At 47.8% G+C, this 18,336-nt stretch overlaps 1 protein-coding gene across 1 annotated transcript; it reads right to left on the bottom strand.

Annotated features, from left to right (window-relative positions):
- Nucleotides 1–1,925: 1,925 nt before the first annotated feature.
- LOC117370398 (transmembrane protease serine 6) lies at nucleotides 1,926–17,051 on the bottom strand. Its single transcript, XM_033965848.2, has 16 exons — nucleotides 16,995–17,051; nucleotides 15,176–15,298; nucleotides 15,017–15,084; nucleotides 14,678–14,844; nucleotides 13,729–13,927; nucleotides 12,916–13,052; nucleotides 11,989–12,104; nucleotides 11,377–11,486; nucleotides 9,456–9,598; nucleotides 7,759–7,857; nucleotides 3,633–3,761; nucleotides 3,157–3,273; nucleotides 2,914–3,082; nucleotides 2,594–2,853; nucleotides 2,373–2,509; nucleotides 1,926–2,120 (listed from the first exon to the last, which is right to left on the bottom strand). Exons 1-16 carry the CDS (start codon nucleotides 17,049–17,051, stop codon nucleotides 1,959–1,961), a joined length of 2,193 nt encoding a protein of 730 aa, XP_033821739.1. The 3' UTR covers nucleotides 1,926–1,958.
- Between the last annotated feature and the right edge of the window lie 1,285 nt (nucleotides 17,052–18,336).

Genomic DNA, 18,336 nt, shown 5'->3' with positions numbered 1-18,336 from the left:
GATACACTGCCCGGCCAAAAAAAAAAAGTTGCCACCTGGATTTAACTAAGCAAATAGGTTGGTGTTGCTGCAGTTGGTCACGTCTAGGTTCAGCAACAGTCTGTGCTCAAAGAATGAGGTCAGCTGACACCTGAATATACTGAATGACCAGGTTATTTCATCAGTGGATTTTTTCTTCCCTGATGGCACGGGCATATTCCAAGATGACAATGCCAGGATTCGTCTGGCTCAAATTTTGAGTGGTTCAGGAGCATGAGACATCATTTTCACACATGGATTGTCCACCAGAGTCCAGACCTTAACCCCATTGAGAATCTTTGGGATGTGCTGGAGAAGGCTTTGCCCAGCGGTCAGACTCTACCATCATCAATGCAACAGGTGAAAAATTTATGCAACACTGGATGGAAATAAATCTTGTGACATTGCAGAAGGGAAATCAAAACAATGCCACAGCAAATGTGTGACGTAATCAAAGCTAAAGGTGGAACAACCAAAACATTAGAGCATGTGACCTTTTTTTAGTGGTGACTTTTTTTTTGGCCAGGCAGTTTATTTGTGTGCCACTTTCTTTGTCTGTGTGTGTCCAGGTCTGATTCCCAGTTTACCATTTTGAAAAGACACATGACAAACAAATGATTTCATATCCCAGATAAATAAAAAAAATTTTTTTGTTTTTTTACAAAAATGAAAGTTATTTTGTGATGTTTACTTCAGCTTAAAGAGGGGGTATTATGCAAACACAACTTTTTTGAGCTTTCATGTTATAAAATTGTTCACTCATCAGAAACATGCCTGAAGAAGTGTTAGATGTCATCCATGCATGTTTGATCTCTCTCAGGGCCTATTCAAACCCTCCGTACTGTTAACTGTAAGATTCTACGCATTGCTCCTCCCACAAGCCTACGTCACCCATGCTCTCACATGACAATTCTCCATAAATATACAAATACAAGATACAAAACAATACACTATAACTTCACAAACCAGATGCAATGTGCAGTAGGTTCATTAGTGTGTTGTGCTTTGAAGAGGGAGTAACTTAGTGCAGAGAGCAAAGGGAGGGGGGGACTGAGAGCAAATGCAGCATTTTCAAAACAATAACAGGAAACATGATCTAAATATATTTTGTGTTACATTTAATACCCTATAGAAGTAAAATACCCTGATTTCAAAAGCTTAATTTCAATATCAGCAAATATTGATTATCGGCTTCAGCGGTCGGACAAATTTATCGGTATCAGCTCAAAAACTCCAAATTGGAAACTTCCCCAGAGCCTGGACACTGGAAGTGGTGGAAGCGAAGAAGGTCTTAAGTTGTGAAGATGGATAGATCCACCAGAACGTGGGAGAAGGTGTAGGTCTGAAGAGGGCGGAGGGTTAACAGAAATGTAACCCATTGAGAGGCTGAGGCCATGACTATCACAGACAGTGTTACGGGTACGTCAGTTTGAGAAGCACAGATTTAATGAAATTCAGAGCCTGTGCAGTTTGAAGTCTGTCAAAGATTTTCATTTTCATGTATCTTTACTTCTACAGGGAGAGCCCACTGAGAGCACCAGATTCTTTTTCATGAGCGCCCTTTTCAAACATAGGACAGTACGAACAAAACAAATCACTGCATAGGTCCATTTAAAACATTAAACAAAAGCAGGTGTGATAATAAATGTTTATCACCAGATTCTTAAGTTGCACTAGTGGCACCAGTCAATCTGGTTTTGCATGTCAAAATATAGTTTTTTTCCCCATTTCCATTCAGTTTTTAGACCTAGACTCTCATGAGATCTTGTATTAAAAGTTCCTGTATCAAAGCTCAACAAGCAAGTGAGATATTCAGACTGTCTATGGTCGTAGTCCCTTATAAATACATTTTATTACAGTGATGTACAGTGATAGTTTTAAATTCATAAAGATGTTCACTGATCCAGGATGATGCTCTTCCAGAGACAGCCTGGTCCTGGTCAGGGAGAGATGTGCTCTTGCACCCACAAGGAGAGGCTGCTCAGGCGGGTGTACACTCCGTAGTACCCAGGCCGAGCACACCCGTGGCCCCAGCTCACTACTCCAGCCAGGAACCAGCGGCCCCCAGACTCCTGACACACCAGGGGACCTCCGGAGTCTCCCTGTGGGGACAGGCGTGAGAAGGGTGTGTGTAGTACGGGAAAAGGTCCATGACATAGGCCTAAGTCCTTATTAAATGAACAATGGTTTAAAGATCAGATTTGGGTTAAAATATGTTAAGGTTAGGCAAGTACTGACTATGGTTAAGGTTAGGATCAATCTCCAGGAAATGCATGAAAGTCAATGTAATGTCCCCACGAATCATGGAAACCCAACATATATGCATCTGTGTGTGTGTCTGTGTGTGTGTATACCTGACAGGAGTCCTTCTGCCCCTTGGCGTACCCAGCACAAAGCATTCTGGGAGAGATGTGGAGCCCGTAGGAGTCCACACAGGCCTCCTCACTGACCAGCTGCACGTCCACCTTCTGTAGCACATTACTAGCTCTGCCTTCAAAGTACAGAGGCACATGGTCAGCCATGAGGAGGAAGGATGTACAGAGGTTTTATGTAGAAATGACTGAGGAGCACCAACCTCCCTCATACAGGGCTCCCCAGCCGGTGATCCAGCACACTCGGCCGGGGGACAGCAGGTAGGTGGGAGGGGGCAGGCAGACGGGCTGGGCCAATGAGGGCTGCTCCAGTCTGAGCAGGGCGAGATCGTAGTCGTGCTTGTCGGGCTGGTAGTACTGGTGCAGGAGGATCTGCTGGAGGCTCCTCCGCTCTTCCAGAGGACTGGGCTGGTCCAACAGCACTTTGCCCAGGTACACGGTCCACAGGCTGGGCTGGAGCACGCTGAAACACAAGGGTGTAAGACACAGAAGAGAAACAGACACTGTCCTCTGGAGCACTGACCTGAGCTCAGAGAAGCAGTGAGCCGCAGACAGCAGCCACACACTGGTCACCAGAGCAGCCCCACACACGTGCTGACCTCTAACCTGCAGACTGGCCTGCCATGGCCACTCCCCCTCAGACGCATTGCTCCCTCCCACTATGCGGCTAGAAGGCAGTGCTAGACCACAGTCTGAAACAGCCTTCATCATGACAGAATTCTCACACAATTATACAGGAGAATATTAGAAACACTGAGGAGATTACCACAGTGGTGTTCATCAGAGGCATCAGGGCAGTCCTCCACCAGGTCACAGCGTGGGTTAGGCTTCTTCACACAGGCTCCATCAGCGCACATGTGGGTCCTGGCTGAGCACGGCACCACTGCAATGCAACTCACACGGGTCATATATAGTCCCCACGAGCACACACATACAGGTCACATACAAATCACACACAGGAACCATGAAGACAGACAGACATACACGTCACAGCGAGGGGTAAGCTTCTTTACACATCAGTGCAAATGTGGTTCCTGTCTGAGCATGGCACCACTGCAACTTAACACACACAGGTCATATACAGACCCCACAAGCACACACATACAGGTCACAGCGAGGTTAGGCTCCATCACTGCACATGTGGGATCTGTGTGAGCAGGGTACCACTGCAACACACACCATCCCCACAAGCACAAGCATACAGGTGACATGCAGTCCCCATTAGCACATACAGGCCTGTACCTGTGGAGCAGTTGGTCTCGTCGGAGCCCAGGCTGCAGTCCTCCTGTCCGTCACACACTCTGGAGTAGTCCACACACTGAGGGCTGAGTCCTAGGATCTGAGCTGTGCACTGGAACTCTGCTGCACACTCTGACACACACACAAAACCAACACACACACACCCACACACACCCCCCCCCCCACACACACACACGCTGTATTTAAAACTGAGGGACTGAGCGACACCATACGGTTCAGCTCCAGCCAAATGATATAATACTTAACTGTACATGTGGAGAGTATACTTTTTACTTTTACTTCATTACATTTGAGAGCAGTATCTGTACTTTCGTTGTTTCACGAAAGTACAGATACTGCTCGAACAACGAGCGGTATCTGTACTTGAAACAACAACGCCAGTTACGTCGCCCGGACTGGCGTTACCGGGGCCCCACCCTGGAGCCAGGCCTGGGGTGGGTGCTCGGCAGCGAGCGCCTGGTGGCCGGGCCTTTCCCCACGGGGCCCGGTCGGGCCCAGCCCGAAGGAACGACGTGGGGCCGTCCTCCCGTGGACCCACCACCTTAGGGAGGAGCCATGAGGGGCGGGTGCGGAGAGATCCGGGCGGCAGTCGAAGGCGGGGACCTCGACGACCGGATCTCCGGACATGGAGACTACCTCTGGGGACGTGGAATGTCACCTCGCTGGGGGGGAAGGAGCCTGAGTTTGAGGTTGAGCGTTACCGGCTAGATATAGTCGGCCTCACCTCCACGCACAGCTTGGGCTCTGGAACCCAACTTCTTGAGAGGGGTTGGACTCTCCATTTCTCTGGTGTTGCCCGCGGGGAGCGGCGGCAAGCTGGTGTGGGCTTGCTCATTGCCCCACAGCTCAGCCGCTGCGTGTTGGGGTTCACTTCGGTGAACGAGAAGGTCGCGTCCCTGCGCCTTCGGGTCGGGGACAGGTCTCTCACTGTTGTGTCGGCCTACGGGCCAAACAGCAGTGCAGAGTACCCGGCCTTCTTGGAGTCCTTGGGAGGGGTACTAGACAGTGCACCAACCGGGGACTCCGTTGTTCTCCTGGGGGACTTCAACGCCCATGTGGGTAACGACAGTGAGACTTGGAGGGGCGTGATTGGGAGGAACGGCCTCCCCGATCTGAACCCGATTGGTGTTTTGTTATTGGACTTCTGTGCTAGTCACAGCTTGTCCATAACGAACACCATGTTCGAGCACAAGGGTGTCCATCGGTGCACGTGGCACCAGGACACTCTAGGTCGGAGGTCGATGATCGACTTTGTTGTCGTGTCATCTGACCTCCGACCGCGTGTCTTGGACACTCGGGTGAAGAGAGGGGCTGAGCTGTCAACTGATCACCACCTGGTGGTGAGTTGGATCCGCTGGCGGAGGAGGAAGCCGGACAGACCTGGCAGGCCCAAGCGCATTGTGAGGGTCTGCTGGGAACGTCTGGCGGAGCCCTCTGTCAGGGGGGTCTTCAACTCCCACCTCCGGGAGAGCTTCTCCCTGATCCCGGGGGAGGTTGGAGACATGGACTCCGAGTGGGCCATGTTCTCCACCTCTATTGTCGATGCGGCTGCTCGTAGCTGTGGTCGTAAGGTCTGTGGTGCTTGTCGTGGCGGCAATCCCCGAACCCGGTGGTGGACACCGGAAGTAAGGGATGCCGTCAAGCTGAAGAAGGAGTCCTATCGAGCCTTGTTGGCTCGTGGAACTCCTGAGGCAGCTGATGAGTACCGGCGGGCCAAGCGTGCTGCGGCTCGGGCAGTCACAGAGGCAAAAACTCGGGGTTGGGAGGAGTTCGGGGAGGCCATGGAGGAGGACTATCGGACGGCCTTAAAGAGATTCTGGCAAACCGTCCGACGCCTCAGGAGGGGAATGCAGTGCTTCACCAACACTGTTTAGTGTGCGGGTGGAGAGCTGCTGACCTCGACTGGGGATGTTGTCGGGGGGTGGAAGGAATACTTCGAGGATCTCCTCAATCCCACTGTCACGTCTTCCGAGGAGGAAGCAGAAACTGGGGACCCAGAGGCGGACTCGTCCATCACCCTGGCTGAAGTCACTGAGGTGGTTGGCAAGCTCCTCGGTAGCAAGGCTCCGGGGGTGGACGAGATCCGTCCCGAGTACCTCAAGTCTCTGGATGTTGTGGGACTGTCTTGGCTGACACGTCTCTGCAACATCGCGTGGCGGTCGGGGACAGTACCACTGGACTGGCAGACCGGGGTGGTGGTCCCTCTGTATAAGAAGGGGGACCGGAGGGTGTGTTCCAATTACAGGGGAATCACACTCCTCAGCCTTCCCGGTAAGGTCTATTCCAGGGTACTGGAGAGGAGAATCCGACCGATAGTCGAACCTCGGATTCAGGACGAGCAGTGTGGTTTTCGTCCTGGTCGTGGAACACTGGACCAGCTCTATACTCTCCATCGGGTCCTCGAGGGCTCATGGGAGTATGCCCAACCAGTCCACATGTGTTTTGTGGATCTGAAGAAGGCATTCGACCATGTCCCTCGTGGTGTCCTTTGGGGGGTGCTCTGGGAGTATGGGGTCCGGGGCTCTTTGCTAAGGGCTGTCCGGTCCCTGTATGACCGGAGCAGGAGCTGTGTTCGCATTGCCGGCAGTAAGTCAGACCTGTTCCCAGTGCATGTTGGACTCCGCCAGGGCTGCCCTTTGTCACCGGTTCTGTTCATTATATTTATGGACAGAATTTCTAGGCGCAGCCAGGGGCCGGAGGGGGCCTGGTTTGGGAACCACAGGATTTCATCTCTGCTGTTTGCAGATGGTGTTGTCCTGATGGCTTCTTCGAGCCAGGACCTGCAGCAGGCACTGGGGCGGTTTGCAGCCGAGTGTGAAGCGGCTGGGATGAGAATCAGCTCCTCCAAATCCGAGGCCATGGTTCTCGACCGGAAAAAGGTGGTTTGCTCTCTCCGGGTGGGTGGTGAGTCTCTGCCCCAAGTGGAGGAGTTCAAGTATCTCGGGGTCTTGTTCACGAGTGAGGGAAGGATGGAGCGGGAGATTGACAGGCGGATCAGTGCAGCGTCTGCAGTGATGCGGTCGCTGTATTGGTCCGTTGTGGTAAAGAAGGAGCTGAGCCGGAAGGCAAAGCTCTCGATTTACCGGTCAATCTACGTTCCTACCCTCACCTATGGTCATGAGCTCTGGGTAATGACCGAAAGGACAAGATCGCGGATACAAGCGGCTGAAATGGGTTTCCTCTGCAGAGTGGCCAGGCGCACCCTTAGGGATAGGGTGAGGAGCTCGGTCACACGGGAGGAGCTCGGAGTAGAGCCGCTGCTCCTACACGTTGAGAGGAACCAGCTGAGGTGGCTCGGGCATCTGCTCAGGATGCCTCCTGGACGCCTCCCTAGGGAGGTGTTCTGGGCATGTCCCACGGGAGGAGGCCCCGGGGAAGACCCAGGACACGCTGGAGGGACTATGTCTCTCGGCTGGCCTGGGAACGCCTTGGGGTCCCACCGGAGGAGCTGGAGGACGTGTCCGGGGTGAGGGAAGTCTGGGAGTCCCTGCTTAGACTGCTGCCCCCGCGACCCGGCCCCGGATAAGCGGAAGAAAATGGATGGATGGATGGATGGATCTGTACTTTCTACTCCACTACATATTTCAACTGGACTGAAAAGTAAAAGTATTTTTTATAGTTTTCTGAGAGCTGCTGAAAAGGCTGAGGGTTTATTTTTTTAACAATTTCATAATTTGAGCAAACAAAAATATTTAAATAAAAAAAAAAACTAGAAAAAACACTATTGATTCAATTGTTTCTGCTAAACAAAATTCAGCACAAATCTTTATAAAAATCACTATATAAGATGTCAGAATCTGAAAAAAGAGAAATACTTATATTAATTTTTACTCTTTAAGTGCATTTTTAAACAGATACTTACTACTTTTTGAGTATTTTTTGCTCCGGTGTCTGTACTTTTACTTGAGTAAAAAAATATCATATTTCTTCCACGACTGACTTTGGCAATTGTTCTGTTTATCTGTGCATATGACTGAAAGTGTTTTATTCTGTACTTGTCTTTTTTAAAGTAAAGTTTATGATGATTATTTATGTTTTGATTTGTTTGTATTGAGATTTGAATATGTTTCTTATTCTTTGTGTACAGATTGTACAGATTGACTCTTACCACAGTGTTTCTCGTCCAGGCTGTTGGGACAGTCTGTGATGCCGTCGCACTCTGGAACACACTGTCCATCCACAGAGCACAGGAGCTGCCCAGGACATGCTGCACGCACACACACACACACGCATGCACGCGCACGCCCCCCCCCCCCACACACACACACACACACACACCCACACACACCCACAACACACATACACACACAGACATATACACACACACAACACACATACACATATATTTAGATCACTGTGTTTCCTTTTATTGTTTTGAAAATGCTATACTTTTGTATGCTGCAAATTTACAGAGTGTTGGTATTTTGTTATAAATGCTGTTTTATGTTTACATGAATAATTTCATATTTAAATGTTTAATATTTGATGTATATACATGAGCTAGATTTATTTTATTGCATCAATGTTGATCTTAAAATATTTTAGAACTGTTATGAATTACGTTTTACGTAAATATGTTACTGTCACTTTAAGAGTGACAGCATGTACGAGGAAAAGAGCACACGCTTGGAAAACGTGCTGAGTTGAGGCAGTGCATAAAGACTGAGCCAAATGGTTTTCTTACCGTGGTATTGTTTATTTTAGAGAATGACTTGGTTTGATTACTTCTGTAAAAAAGGATTTTGCAAAGCTGTGAATAAAATTTTGTAACTCTCTTTATCGGAGTCCAGTGGAAGTTATTTTCTCTTCAATAAAAATACACAAGTACCAATGGACATCACAAAACGAGGCTTCAACCTGCACAGAATGTGTTCAGACAAATTTACATAAATGTTGGATCGACACTAGAGCGGAGCAGCGCCAGGACAAACAGGCACGATCAGAGGAACTGTGAAATAAACTGTGAAAACCTGAGTCACTATTAATTAAACAAGAGAGAAATGTGAGAAAATGTTAATGCCTGTGTGAGAAAAGTGTATAAAGTGAGGGGTTTTACAGCTGCAAAATATATAGAATAATTATAAAAAATAAAGCTGACTACTTCACGGATGTTGCCTTGTTGCAGGTTATTTTTGGAATGTAACCTCCGCAATAAACCAGGGACTACTGTACTACATCACATCAGACTTGGCAAGTTGCTGTGTACAGTTTTGTGTCATGTTTTTGTATATTTATGGAGAATTGTCATGTGGGAGCATGGGTGACATAGGCTTGAGGGTGGAGCATTGCACAGAATCAATAATTGCCTGAGAGAGTTGGCTAAAATACTCTATCATGCATGGATGACATCGAAAACCTCTTCAGGCATGTTTCTGATGAGGGAGCAATGATAGCTGAAATATCACAGGTCATGAAAAGGTCTTTGAAGAGGGGGTATTATGCTAAATCGACTGTTTCCTCATCAAAAACTTGTCTGAAGTGGTTTTATATATCATCCATCCAACATGGTGATCTATATATGTTATGTGTTAAGACCCCATACAAATGTACTACTCCCCCTTTAAAGAGGCACTGTGTAACTTTTCTGCTGATAGGCACGCCACCTGCTTGTTTCCATGGTTTCTATTGTTTCTCAAAAATATCTTGACAAACATACATTAGTACAATGAGCAAGGTCACCTCTCCACAGACCTGACATATAACTGAGCCTGGTCGTACTATCTGCTTGTCTACTTAGGAAAATATAACTTTAATGACATATTCTGGAACATTCTATGGATTGCTATATATGGGCAGAGTGCTTACGCTCAGACAGGTTGTAGACACTGTAGAAAACGCGTAGCCCAGGTCCAGTCTGGGTCAGGACGGAGGACAGGAGGACACTGGTGCTCGGGGACAACAAAGGGACACGCTCAGTGTATGCCTGGGCAATCCTGCTGCCACACAGTCTGATGGGAGCAGAGGAGAGGGTCAGAGGAGCAGAGGAGAGGGTCAGAGGAGCAAAGGAGACGGTCAGAGGAGCAGAGGACAGGGTCAGAGGAGCAGAGGAGAGGAGCAGAGGAGCAGAGGAGAGGGTCAGAGGAGCAGAGGAGAGGGTCAGAAGAGCAGAGGACAGGGTCAGAGGAACAGAGGAGAGGGTTAGAGGAGCAGAGGAGAGGGTCAGAGGAGCAGAGGACAGGGTCAGAGGAGCAGAGGAGAGGGTCAGAGAAGCAGAGGAGCAGAGGAGAGGGTCAGAGAAGCAGAGGAGCAGAGGAGAGGGTCAGAGGAGCAGAGGAGAGGGTCAGAGGAGCAAAGGAGACGGTCAGAGGAGCAGAGGACAGGGTCAGAGGAGCGGAGGAGAGGGTCAGAGGAGCGGAGGAGAGGGTAAGAGGAGCAGAGGACAGGGTCAGAGGAGCCTAGGAGAGGGTCAGAGGAGCAGAGGACAGGGTCAGAGGAGCAGAGGAGAGGGTTAGAGGAGCAGAGGAGAGGGTCAGAGAAGCAGAGGAGCAGAGGAGAGGGTCAGAGAAGCAGAGGAGCAGAGGAGAGGGTCAGAGAAGCAGAGGAGCAGAGGAGAGGGTCAGAGGAGCAGAGGAGAGGGTCAGAGGAGCAAAGGAGACGGTCAGAGGAGCAGAGGACAGGGTCAGAGGAGCAGAGGAGAGGGTCAGAGGAGCAGAGGAGAGGGTCAGAGGAGCAGAGGACAGGGTCAGAGGAGCCTAGGAGAGGGTCAGAGGAGCAGAGGACAGGGTCAGAGGAGCAGAGGAGAGGGTTAGAGGAGCAGAGGAGAGGGTCAGAGAAGCAGAGGAGCAGAGGAGAGGGTCAGAGAAGCAGAGGAGCAGAGGAGAGGGTCAGAGGAGCAGAGGAGCAGAGGAGAGGGTCAGAGGAGCAGAGGAGAGGGTCAGAGGAGCAGGGGAGATGGTCAGAGGAACAGAGGAGAGGGTCAGAGGAGCAGAGGACAGGGTCAGAAGAGCAGAGGACAGGGTCAGAGGAGCAGAGGAGAGGGTCAGAGGAGCAGAGGAGAGGGTCAAAGGAGCAGAGGAGAGGGTCAGAGGAGCAGAGGACAGGGTCAGAGGAGCCTAGGAGAGGGTCAGAGGAGCAGAGGAGAGGGTCAGAGGAGCAGAGGAGAGGGACAGAGGAGCAGAGGAGAGGGTCAGAGGAGCAGAGGAGAGGGTCAGAGGAGCAGAGGAGCAGAGGAAAGGGTCAGAGGAGCAGGGGAGAGGAGCAGAGGAGAGGGTCAGAGGAGCAGAGGAGAGGGCCAGAGGATGCAGAGGAGAGAGTCAGAGGAGCGAGGAGCAGAGGAGAGGGTTAGAGGAGCAGAAGAGAGGGTCAGAGGAGCAGAGGAGAGAGTCAGAAGAGCAAAGGAGAGAAGCAGAGGAGGGGGTCAGAGGAGCAGAGGAGAGGGACAGAGGATGCAGAGGAAAGAGTCAGAGGAGCAGAGGAGAGGAGCAGAGGAGCAGAGGAAAGAAGCAGAGGAGAGGGTCAGAAGAGCAGAGGAGAGGAGCAGAGGAGTGGGTCAGAGGATGCAGAGGATAGAGTCAGAGGAGCAGAGGAGAGGGTCAGAGGAGCAGAGGAGACGGCCAGAGGAGCAGAGGAGAGGGTCAGAAGAGCAGATGAGAGGGTCAGATGGTCAGAGGATGCAGAGGAGCGGGTCAAAGATGCAGAGGAGCAGAAGAGCAAAGGAGGCAGAGGAGAGGGTCAGATGGTCAGAGGATTCAGAGGAGAGGGTCAAAGGAGCAGAGGATGGACGTGCCTGTGTTCCCTGATGGTCCACTGGCCCTGTTCACAGCTCTGTTCAGGGGAGGCTAGACTCAGCTTGTATCCTTCAAAGTCCAGACGTAGACCTAGACCTGGACTGGACACCTGGAGCCAAAGAGGAGCAACTCATGAGCATGTTCTGAAGATACAACCTCCAAAACCCTGGGAGAAGTTCCTATAAGAGCTCAGTTTACAGGAAGGCAGAAGTAAGTAATACATAAGTAATGCTGATTTATTCTTAATTACAAAAGCATTGGACATGAAAGCCAAGTTATTCATGTTATAATTTGATGTTTTGGTTCAAGATGATTATCCAATCAGAAAGCAGAACTCTCTTTTGGGTTCTTGATGCTTTTGTCCTACTGAGATTAAGAATCTCTTTTTCAGGGGAGTCCTGGCTCTAGAGGGGTCCCTAATGTACATGTTTTAGTGGTAGATGACTCTACCTCTTGTGGTACCACGTGCAAAACTGCCCAAAGAAAGGCCCCACTTTTAAGATATATCACCTGATTTCAGTCTTTATTAAACATTTCTGACACAATACGTCTGTGTTCATTTATAGACAAATAAAACTATACACAAGTACAGTGATAATAAATGGACTCACCTGAAAAGTCCAGTTGCAGGTGGTGTTGGGGGGGTAGTAGCTGGGGAAGAGGGGGGTCTGCAAAGTGCCCTGGACTGGACCCTGTACTGACCGCAGCTCCAGTGTGGAGAAGCAGCCTGTAAGACAGCACACACGTGCTGGGTTTCCATGCTTTATGGGGACATTACTCTGACATCCATTTCATTTCCTGGAGACTGATCTTGACCCTAACCATAGTCACTACTAAACCCTCACCTTAACCTAAACCCTCACCTTAACCTGTTTTAACCCAGATCAGAACTTCATACCAACACCATCGTGACAGTTCCTCTGGACCCCAGTCTGCTGTACATCTCCATCTCAAAGACACTAACCACTCCTTTGCAGATAGTGAAGTTCAGATCTTAGCCAGAGAAAATAAATGGTTTGAGAGGAGAGTTAAAGAAGCTATTTTTGTTAGGAAAGAGAATCCTTCCTTAAACAGGAATAGACATCACCTGTCCCCCATCTACAACTCCATCCTCAGAACCAAACAAAAAGAACAATAGCAGGGTTGTTAAAGGTTGAATACGGTAGTTTCAGCTGAAATAAAACAAATACTGAAACAATAGCTGTTTACAGTTTCAGTGTAGTTAGCCCCTCCCTTCATATAAGGCAGTGTCCAGTAGTAATTTGACCAGAACTGAAGAAATGGCTTGGATGAGCAACAAATTGTCTTAACTCCTACAACAATTTGTCCAGTTGACAGATTTAAATTTCATCTTTTTACAATATTGTTGATCTAATAATACAGGAATTACATCATGGACCTGATTTTTGTCCCCATAAGGAAGGCAGGTCTCCATGACATTAGTGTGTGCAGATTCCCCAGTATGAATACTCCATACAAGTGAAGTACCCCTTCTTTAAGTTGGAAGATCAATACGACACATCTTTGAGCAAACATACCCTGGACATCCACAGCGCGTGCAGACAGAGAGACCCTCCCTTCACCCTCCTCTCCCTCTCGCTCCCACACCACCGTCATGGCCTGTCCTGATGAGAGGATGAGTGCCCCCTGCTGCTGAGGGCTGCAGCCTGCCACTCTGCAACACAGCACATGGCTTCAAATGGGCATGTTGTCATTAAACAGGCAAAACCCAAACCCCAGCTCCCCAGAAAAAGAGTTGCTGTAATCAGAAACACCTGGCTGTAATCAGAATCAGAATCAGAAGACTTTTATTGCCATAGTCTGTGAACACAGTTCACAAACTAGGAACTTGCTTCGGTGAAAAAGTGCAACATAAACACACTGAATAAATACAAATAAAAATAAGGGCATGCACAAAGTTAAAAAGATATGCTTAAAAAAATCAAATGAAATACTCAGGGCAGTCCTGTGCAATGTCACGTAATACGTGCAGTTGCCACTGGAGGCATCATGCACTTAGATTTAGCTGTTTTTTGACCAGAAAACTGCAAATGTGCCTAGTTTGCATTAAAGAGGGGGTATTTTACTTCTGTGGGTTATGGTAAATATGTTTTGTGTTAATTGCTAACACAAAATATATTTAGATCACCATGTAACCTTTTATTGTTTTGAAAATGCTATATTCACTGACAACAACGTATTCAATCTTCAGCAATGTTTTTGATGAGGGAACAACGTAATAACAAAAATCTAATTTGCATAATATTTCCTCTTTAATCTGTCATGGGCAACACAGGTAAAGATCTAAGTTTTCCTACCCCTGTGCTCAGTCTGTCTGGGCTTTGTCTCACCTGGTGATGAGCAGCCCGTCTGATGGCAGGAGAGTGTCGTACACCAGGAGGGGCCCCTGGCATGGGGGCCACTGGATGTGCAGCTGCAGCAGGAAGCCAGAGGAGGCCCAGAGCCTCCACCTGAAGGAGGCACAGTGGAGCTGGGGTCCAGGCAGAACTGTGGGGCCCCCAGACCTGACCTCTGTGTATGTGTCACAATCTGCAACACACAGATGCTGTCACTATGGAGAGTCACATGATATCTCCACATGAGCAAAAAAATGTAACAATGCAACTTCATTTAACTTCACGTGCCTGTATGACTCTTTCACCTGTCTGTATGACTCTTCCACCTGTTCACCCATCTGGAAGACTCTTTCACCTGTTCACCTGTCTGTATGACTCTTTCACCTGTTCACCTGTCTGTATGACTCTTTCACTTGTTCACCTGTCTGTATGACTCTTTCACCTGTCTGTATGACTCTTTCACCTGTTCACCTGTCTGTATGACTCTTTCACCTGTCTGGATGACTCTTTCACCTGTCTGTATGACTCTTTCACCTGTTCACCTGTCTGTATGACTCTTTCACCTGTCTGGATGACTCTTTCACCTGTTCACCTGTCTGTATGACTCTTTCACCTGTTCACCTGTCTGTATGACTCTTTCACCTGTCTGTATGACTCTTTCACCTGTCTGTATGACTCTTTCACCTGTCTGGATGACTCTTTCACCTGTTCACCCATCTGGATGACTCTTTCACCTGTTCACCTGCCTGGATGACTCTTTCACCTGTCTGGATGACTCTTTCAACTGTCTGGATGACTCTTTCACCTCTTCACCCGTCTGGATGACTCTTTCACCTGTCTAGATGACTCTTTCACCTGTCTGAATGATTCTTTCACCTGTCTGGATGCCTCCCTCACCTGCTCAAATACTGAGACTGTTATTATATTATATAAAGTGACGCACCTGTGACCTGAAGAGAGGGCAGGTGTGTTTCCAGGACCCCACCCTGGGACACGTAGAGTCTGAGGCCCTGCTGAAGACTCTTGGTGACCATTTCCACACTGACCCGGGAGACGTGACTACTGGGGACACTCAGGAGCAGCCAGAAGAACACCACCAGACTGCCCCGGCTGGACACACAAAGTATTACATACAATGTATTATCATCTAAATAGTGTCGTGTCACGATACTAACATTTTAAACTCTACTAAGGAATAGACTTGATACTCAATACTGATTCTGATACCACAATAATAAAACACTCCTTTGCAGTTTGAAAAGGAGGGGAGGAGCAGATTTACCCGAAGCCCAGCACAGTGGACTGGTTGAAGTACGGGGCCAGTGATGAGGCGTTGACTGCACTGTGGATCTAAGGCCCAAACAGAGAGAATCAGGGGCCCTCATTAATCACTACTGTGTTCATATTCCTTTTGGTAGATAAATGGTGTTGTGGCACTGACCATATGCTGGACGGCTTGGGCCTGGCTGCTAAAGGCGGGACTGCTCCTAGAGGACAGCTCAGAGGAGAACACGGAGTTTACAATGAGAAGAGAGGAGGTGTAATGTCTCTGGACCCACGGCTCCTGCTGCCACACCCACAAGTCTGGAACAGTAACAAGTTCTAGTTTAGTCCTGGTTTAGTCCAGGTTTAGTTCTGGTTTAGTTCTGCTTTAGTCCTGGTTTAGCCTTGGTTTTATCCTGGTTTAGTCCTGGTTTAGTCCAGTTTTAGTCCAGGTTTAGTCCAGGTTTAGTTCTGCTTTAGTCCTGGTTTTATCCTGGTTTAGTCCTGGTTTAGTCCAGGTTTTATCCTGGTTTAGTCCTGCTTTAGTCCTGGTTTAGTCCTGGTTTAGTCCTGCTTTAGTCCTGCTTTAGTCCTGCTTTAGTCCTGCTTTAGTCCTGGTTCAGTCCTGGGTTAGCCCTGGTTTAGTCCAGCTTTAGTCAGACTCACCCAAGAGGTACCAGATGAGGACAGCAGCAACCAGGCTGAGCGCTGCCACAGCGCCACCTATCAGTCGGCAGAGGCAAGCTCTTCTGCACACAGGAGCTCCTCTCTGTACAAACACTGTTTTTCTTTAGATTCCTCCGTGTGAGAAGCAAAAGACAAAAGCTGCAGGTCAAACTGGGAAACAAACCTACAGGTCCTATATTACACAAAATGGATTCTTGTGAGTTTTAAGCCATGTTCTAATGCTGTTAAAATATACTTGTAATTGTTTTGTTTCATTCACACATGTTTGAGTAACACTTTATTATTAGTCTGTCTACAAAGCTCAAAACACTCTGTTCCACCTTGTGATGTCATGAAGTGGTAGCTTTCAATTCATCAGCTCCTTTTTCATTTAGTTCAGTAGCGATTGGCAGCTCCAGAGCTAAAGCTCAATCTGTGGAGAGGCAAGCCCATCTATCATAAGCACAGTGTAAACACCTCTAAATGCATGAAAGTTAAGTTGAATTTTTATGCCATGGACTGGTTCCATATGCATTTTAATATCAGTCAGTTTTGGGGTACGGAGCATTTTTTCTGTTACAGCAGGTGAACTGTTTGAGATACAGAGCTCATCTTGGGCTTAATTTGAAGCTAATAAATTGGGCCTGTTTTGTATTTATACATGAAACTCTAATTCCATGCCGATGTGTCACAATCGGTTAGTTTGTGGAGTGGATTTCACCGTGAGAATGCCATATTTTTTTCTATAAATGGTCCAATAATTGTAAACACAAAAAAGTAATGTTATATTGCTGTATTAAACATCATGTCTGTATTTCTTGTTCTACATTTCATGACTCTGTGACACTGGATGTGATGGATGATATCTAATATAGATGTTGGCAGCTAAAATGTATATTGTTAAAATGCAGACTTTTGTTGTAATACAGCAAGATCTTGGGTCTAGTCACTAATAAAATTGGCCGGGTTCAACATTGGTGCATTTACCTTTTGGATATTTCATGACAAAATACAATGTAATCAAACGGAAAAACTGGCTCTATCTGGGAGTATGACATAATGTTTGCACAAGGTGAGTCCCAAAAAAAGGTTTTTGTGCATCATGAGACCAAACGGGGCCAAGCTAAAACAAAAGATCCTGAACTCATAGTGGGCCGAGGTGTGCACTAATGAAAAATAGGCCTCCAGACTAACATACAGAAATGTTATACCATATGTGGAATACTAGATAAAACAGTATCATCTCTATCAAGACAAGATGGCAGCATACTCTCCTGCAGAAAAGTTACATGGTGCTTCTTTAATGTAATAATTCTGAGCTTGGACTGTACCTGACAGTGATGGAGTGGTGCTGGAGTGGTGCAGGGTCCAGCGGGGTCCGGAGCCATGGCCCTGACTCTCATTTGTCCTGGTACTGGGATTGAACCACTAACCCTTCGTCTTTCCGCATGACAGTTACAGGCTGAAAACGAAGACAGGAGGGCTGGGCCAACACCCAGGGAGCACCAACCCCCTCAGGTAGCACCCATCACCAGGAGACTGGGTGCACCTAGCAACGTGACTTCAGCATTCAGCTCAGACCAAGCCCCACATGCACAGGAGAGATGGGACTGGATTATTTATACACAAGCAAAACATAGAACTGACAAACATGGATCAAACATTTTTTTGTTATGAGAAAGTATTATGTTAAAATGAGAACATTTTTAGTTAAAACATTAATCATTACAGGTCATAACGACATCAGTTTCAGTTTTATGGTGAACATATTCTTCATGCCCAATGCACTGACAGGGCGAGGCTGATGTGGGAGCACCAGCCTCTGTCCTGAGTGGAATTATGCCCAGAGCTACTGCTGGGGGTGAGTCTGTTAACTGAAATCACACTGAAATCAAAACATTTTGTGAAAACAGGAAAGTTTCCAAGCCGATAAAAGGCATTCTACACTCGTCAATCTTCATGCCAGTTTTTTATTTTACATTGATATTTAAGCTGTTCTGGTGACTTTTAGCTGTTAAAAAAGACGCTCATTGAATAAAGTCTGTGCCAATATTACTGCCTTAATTCTACGTGGCATTGATTCAACAAGGTGCTGAAAGCATTCTTTAGAAATGTTGGCCCATATTGATAGGAGCATCTTGCAGTTGATGGAGATTTGTGTGATGCACATCCAGGGCACGAAGCTCCCTTTCCACCACATCCCAAAGATGCTCTATCGTGTTGAGATCTGGTGACTGTGGGAGCTATTGTAGTACAGTGAACTCATTGTCATGTTCACAAAACCAATTTGAAATGATTCGAGCTTGATGACATGGTGCATTATCCTGCTGGATGTAGCCATCAGAGGATGGGTACATTGTGGTCATGAAGAGATGGACATGGTCAGAAACAATGTTCAGGTAGCCCGTGGCATTTAAACGATACCCAGTTGGCACTAAGGGACCTAAAGTGTGCCAAGAAAACATCCCCCACACCATTACACGACCACCACCAGCCTGCACAGTGGTAACAAGGCATGATGGATCCATGTTCTCACTCTGTTTACGCCAAATTATGACTCTACCATTTGAATGTCTCAACAGAAATCAAGACTCATCAGACCAGGCAACATTTTTCCAGTCTTCAACTGTCCAATTTTGGTGAACTCGTGCAAATTGTAGCCTCTTTTTCCTA

Source organism: Periophthalmus magnuspinnatus, chromosome 1 (assembly GCF_009829125.3).
Source record: "Periophthalmus magnuspinnatus isolate fPerMag1 chromosome 1, fPerMag1.2.pri, whole genome shotgun sequence".
Lineage (NCBI taxonomy): Eukaryota > Metazoa > Chordata > Actinopteri > Gobiiformes > Gobiidae > Periophthalmus > Periophthalmus magnuspinnatus.
Note: the sequence above shows the minus strand (reverse complement) of the source record. Positions and strands in the feature narration are given on the sequence as shown.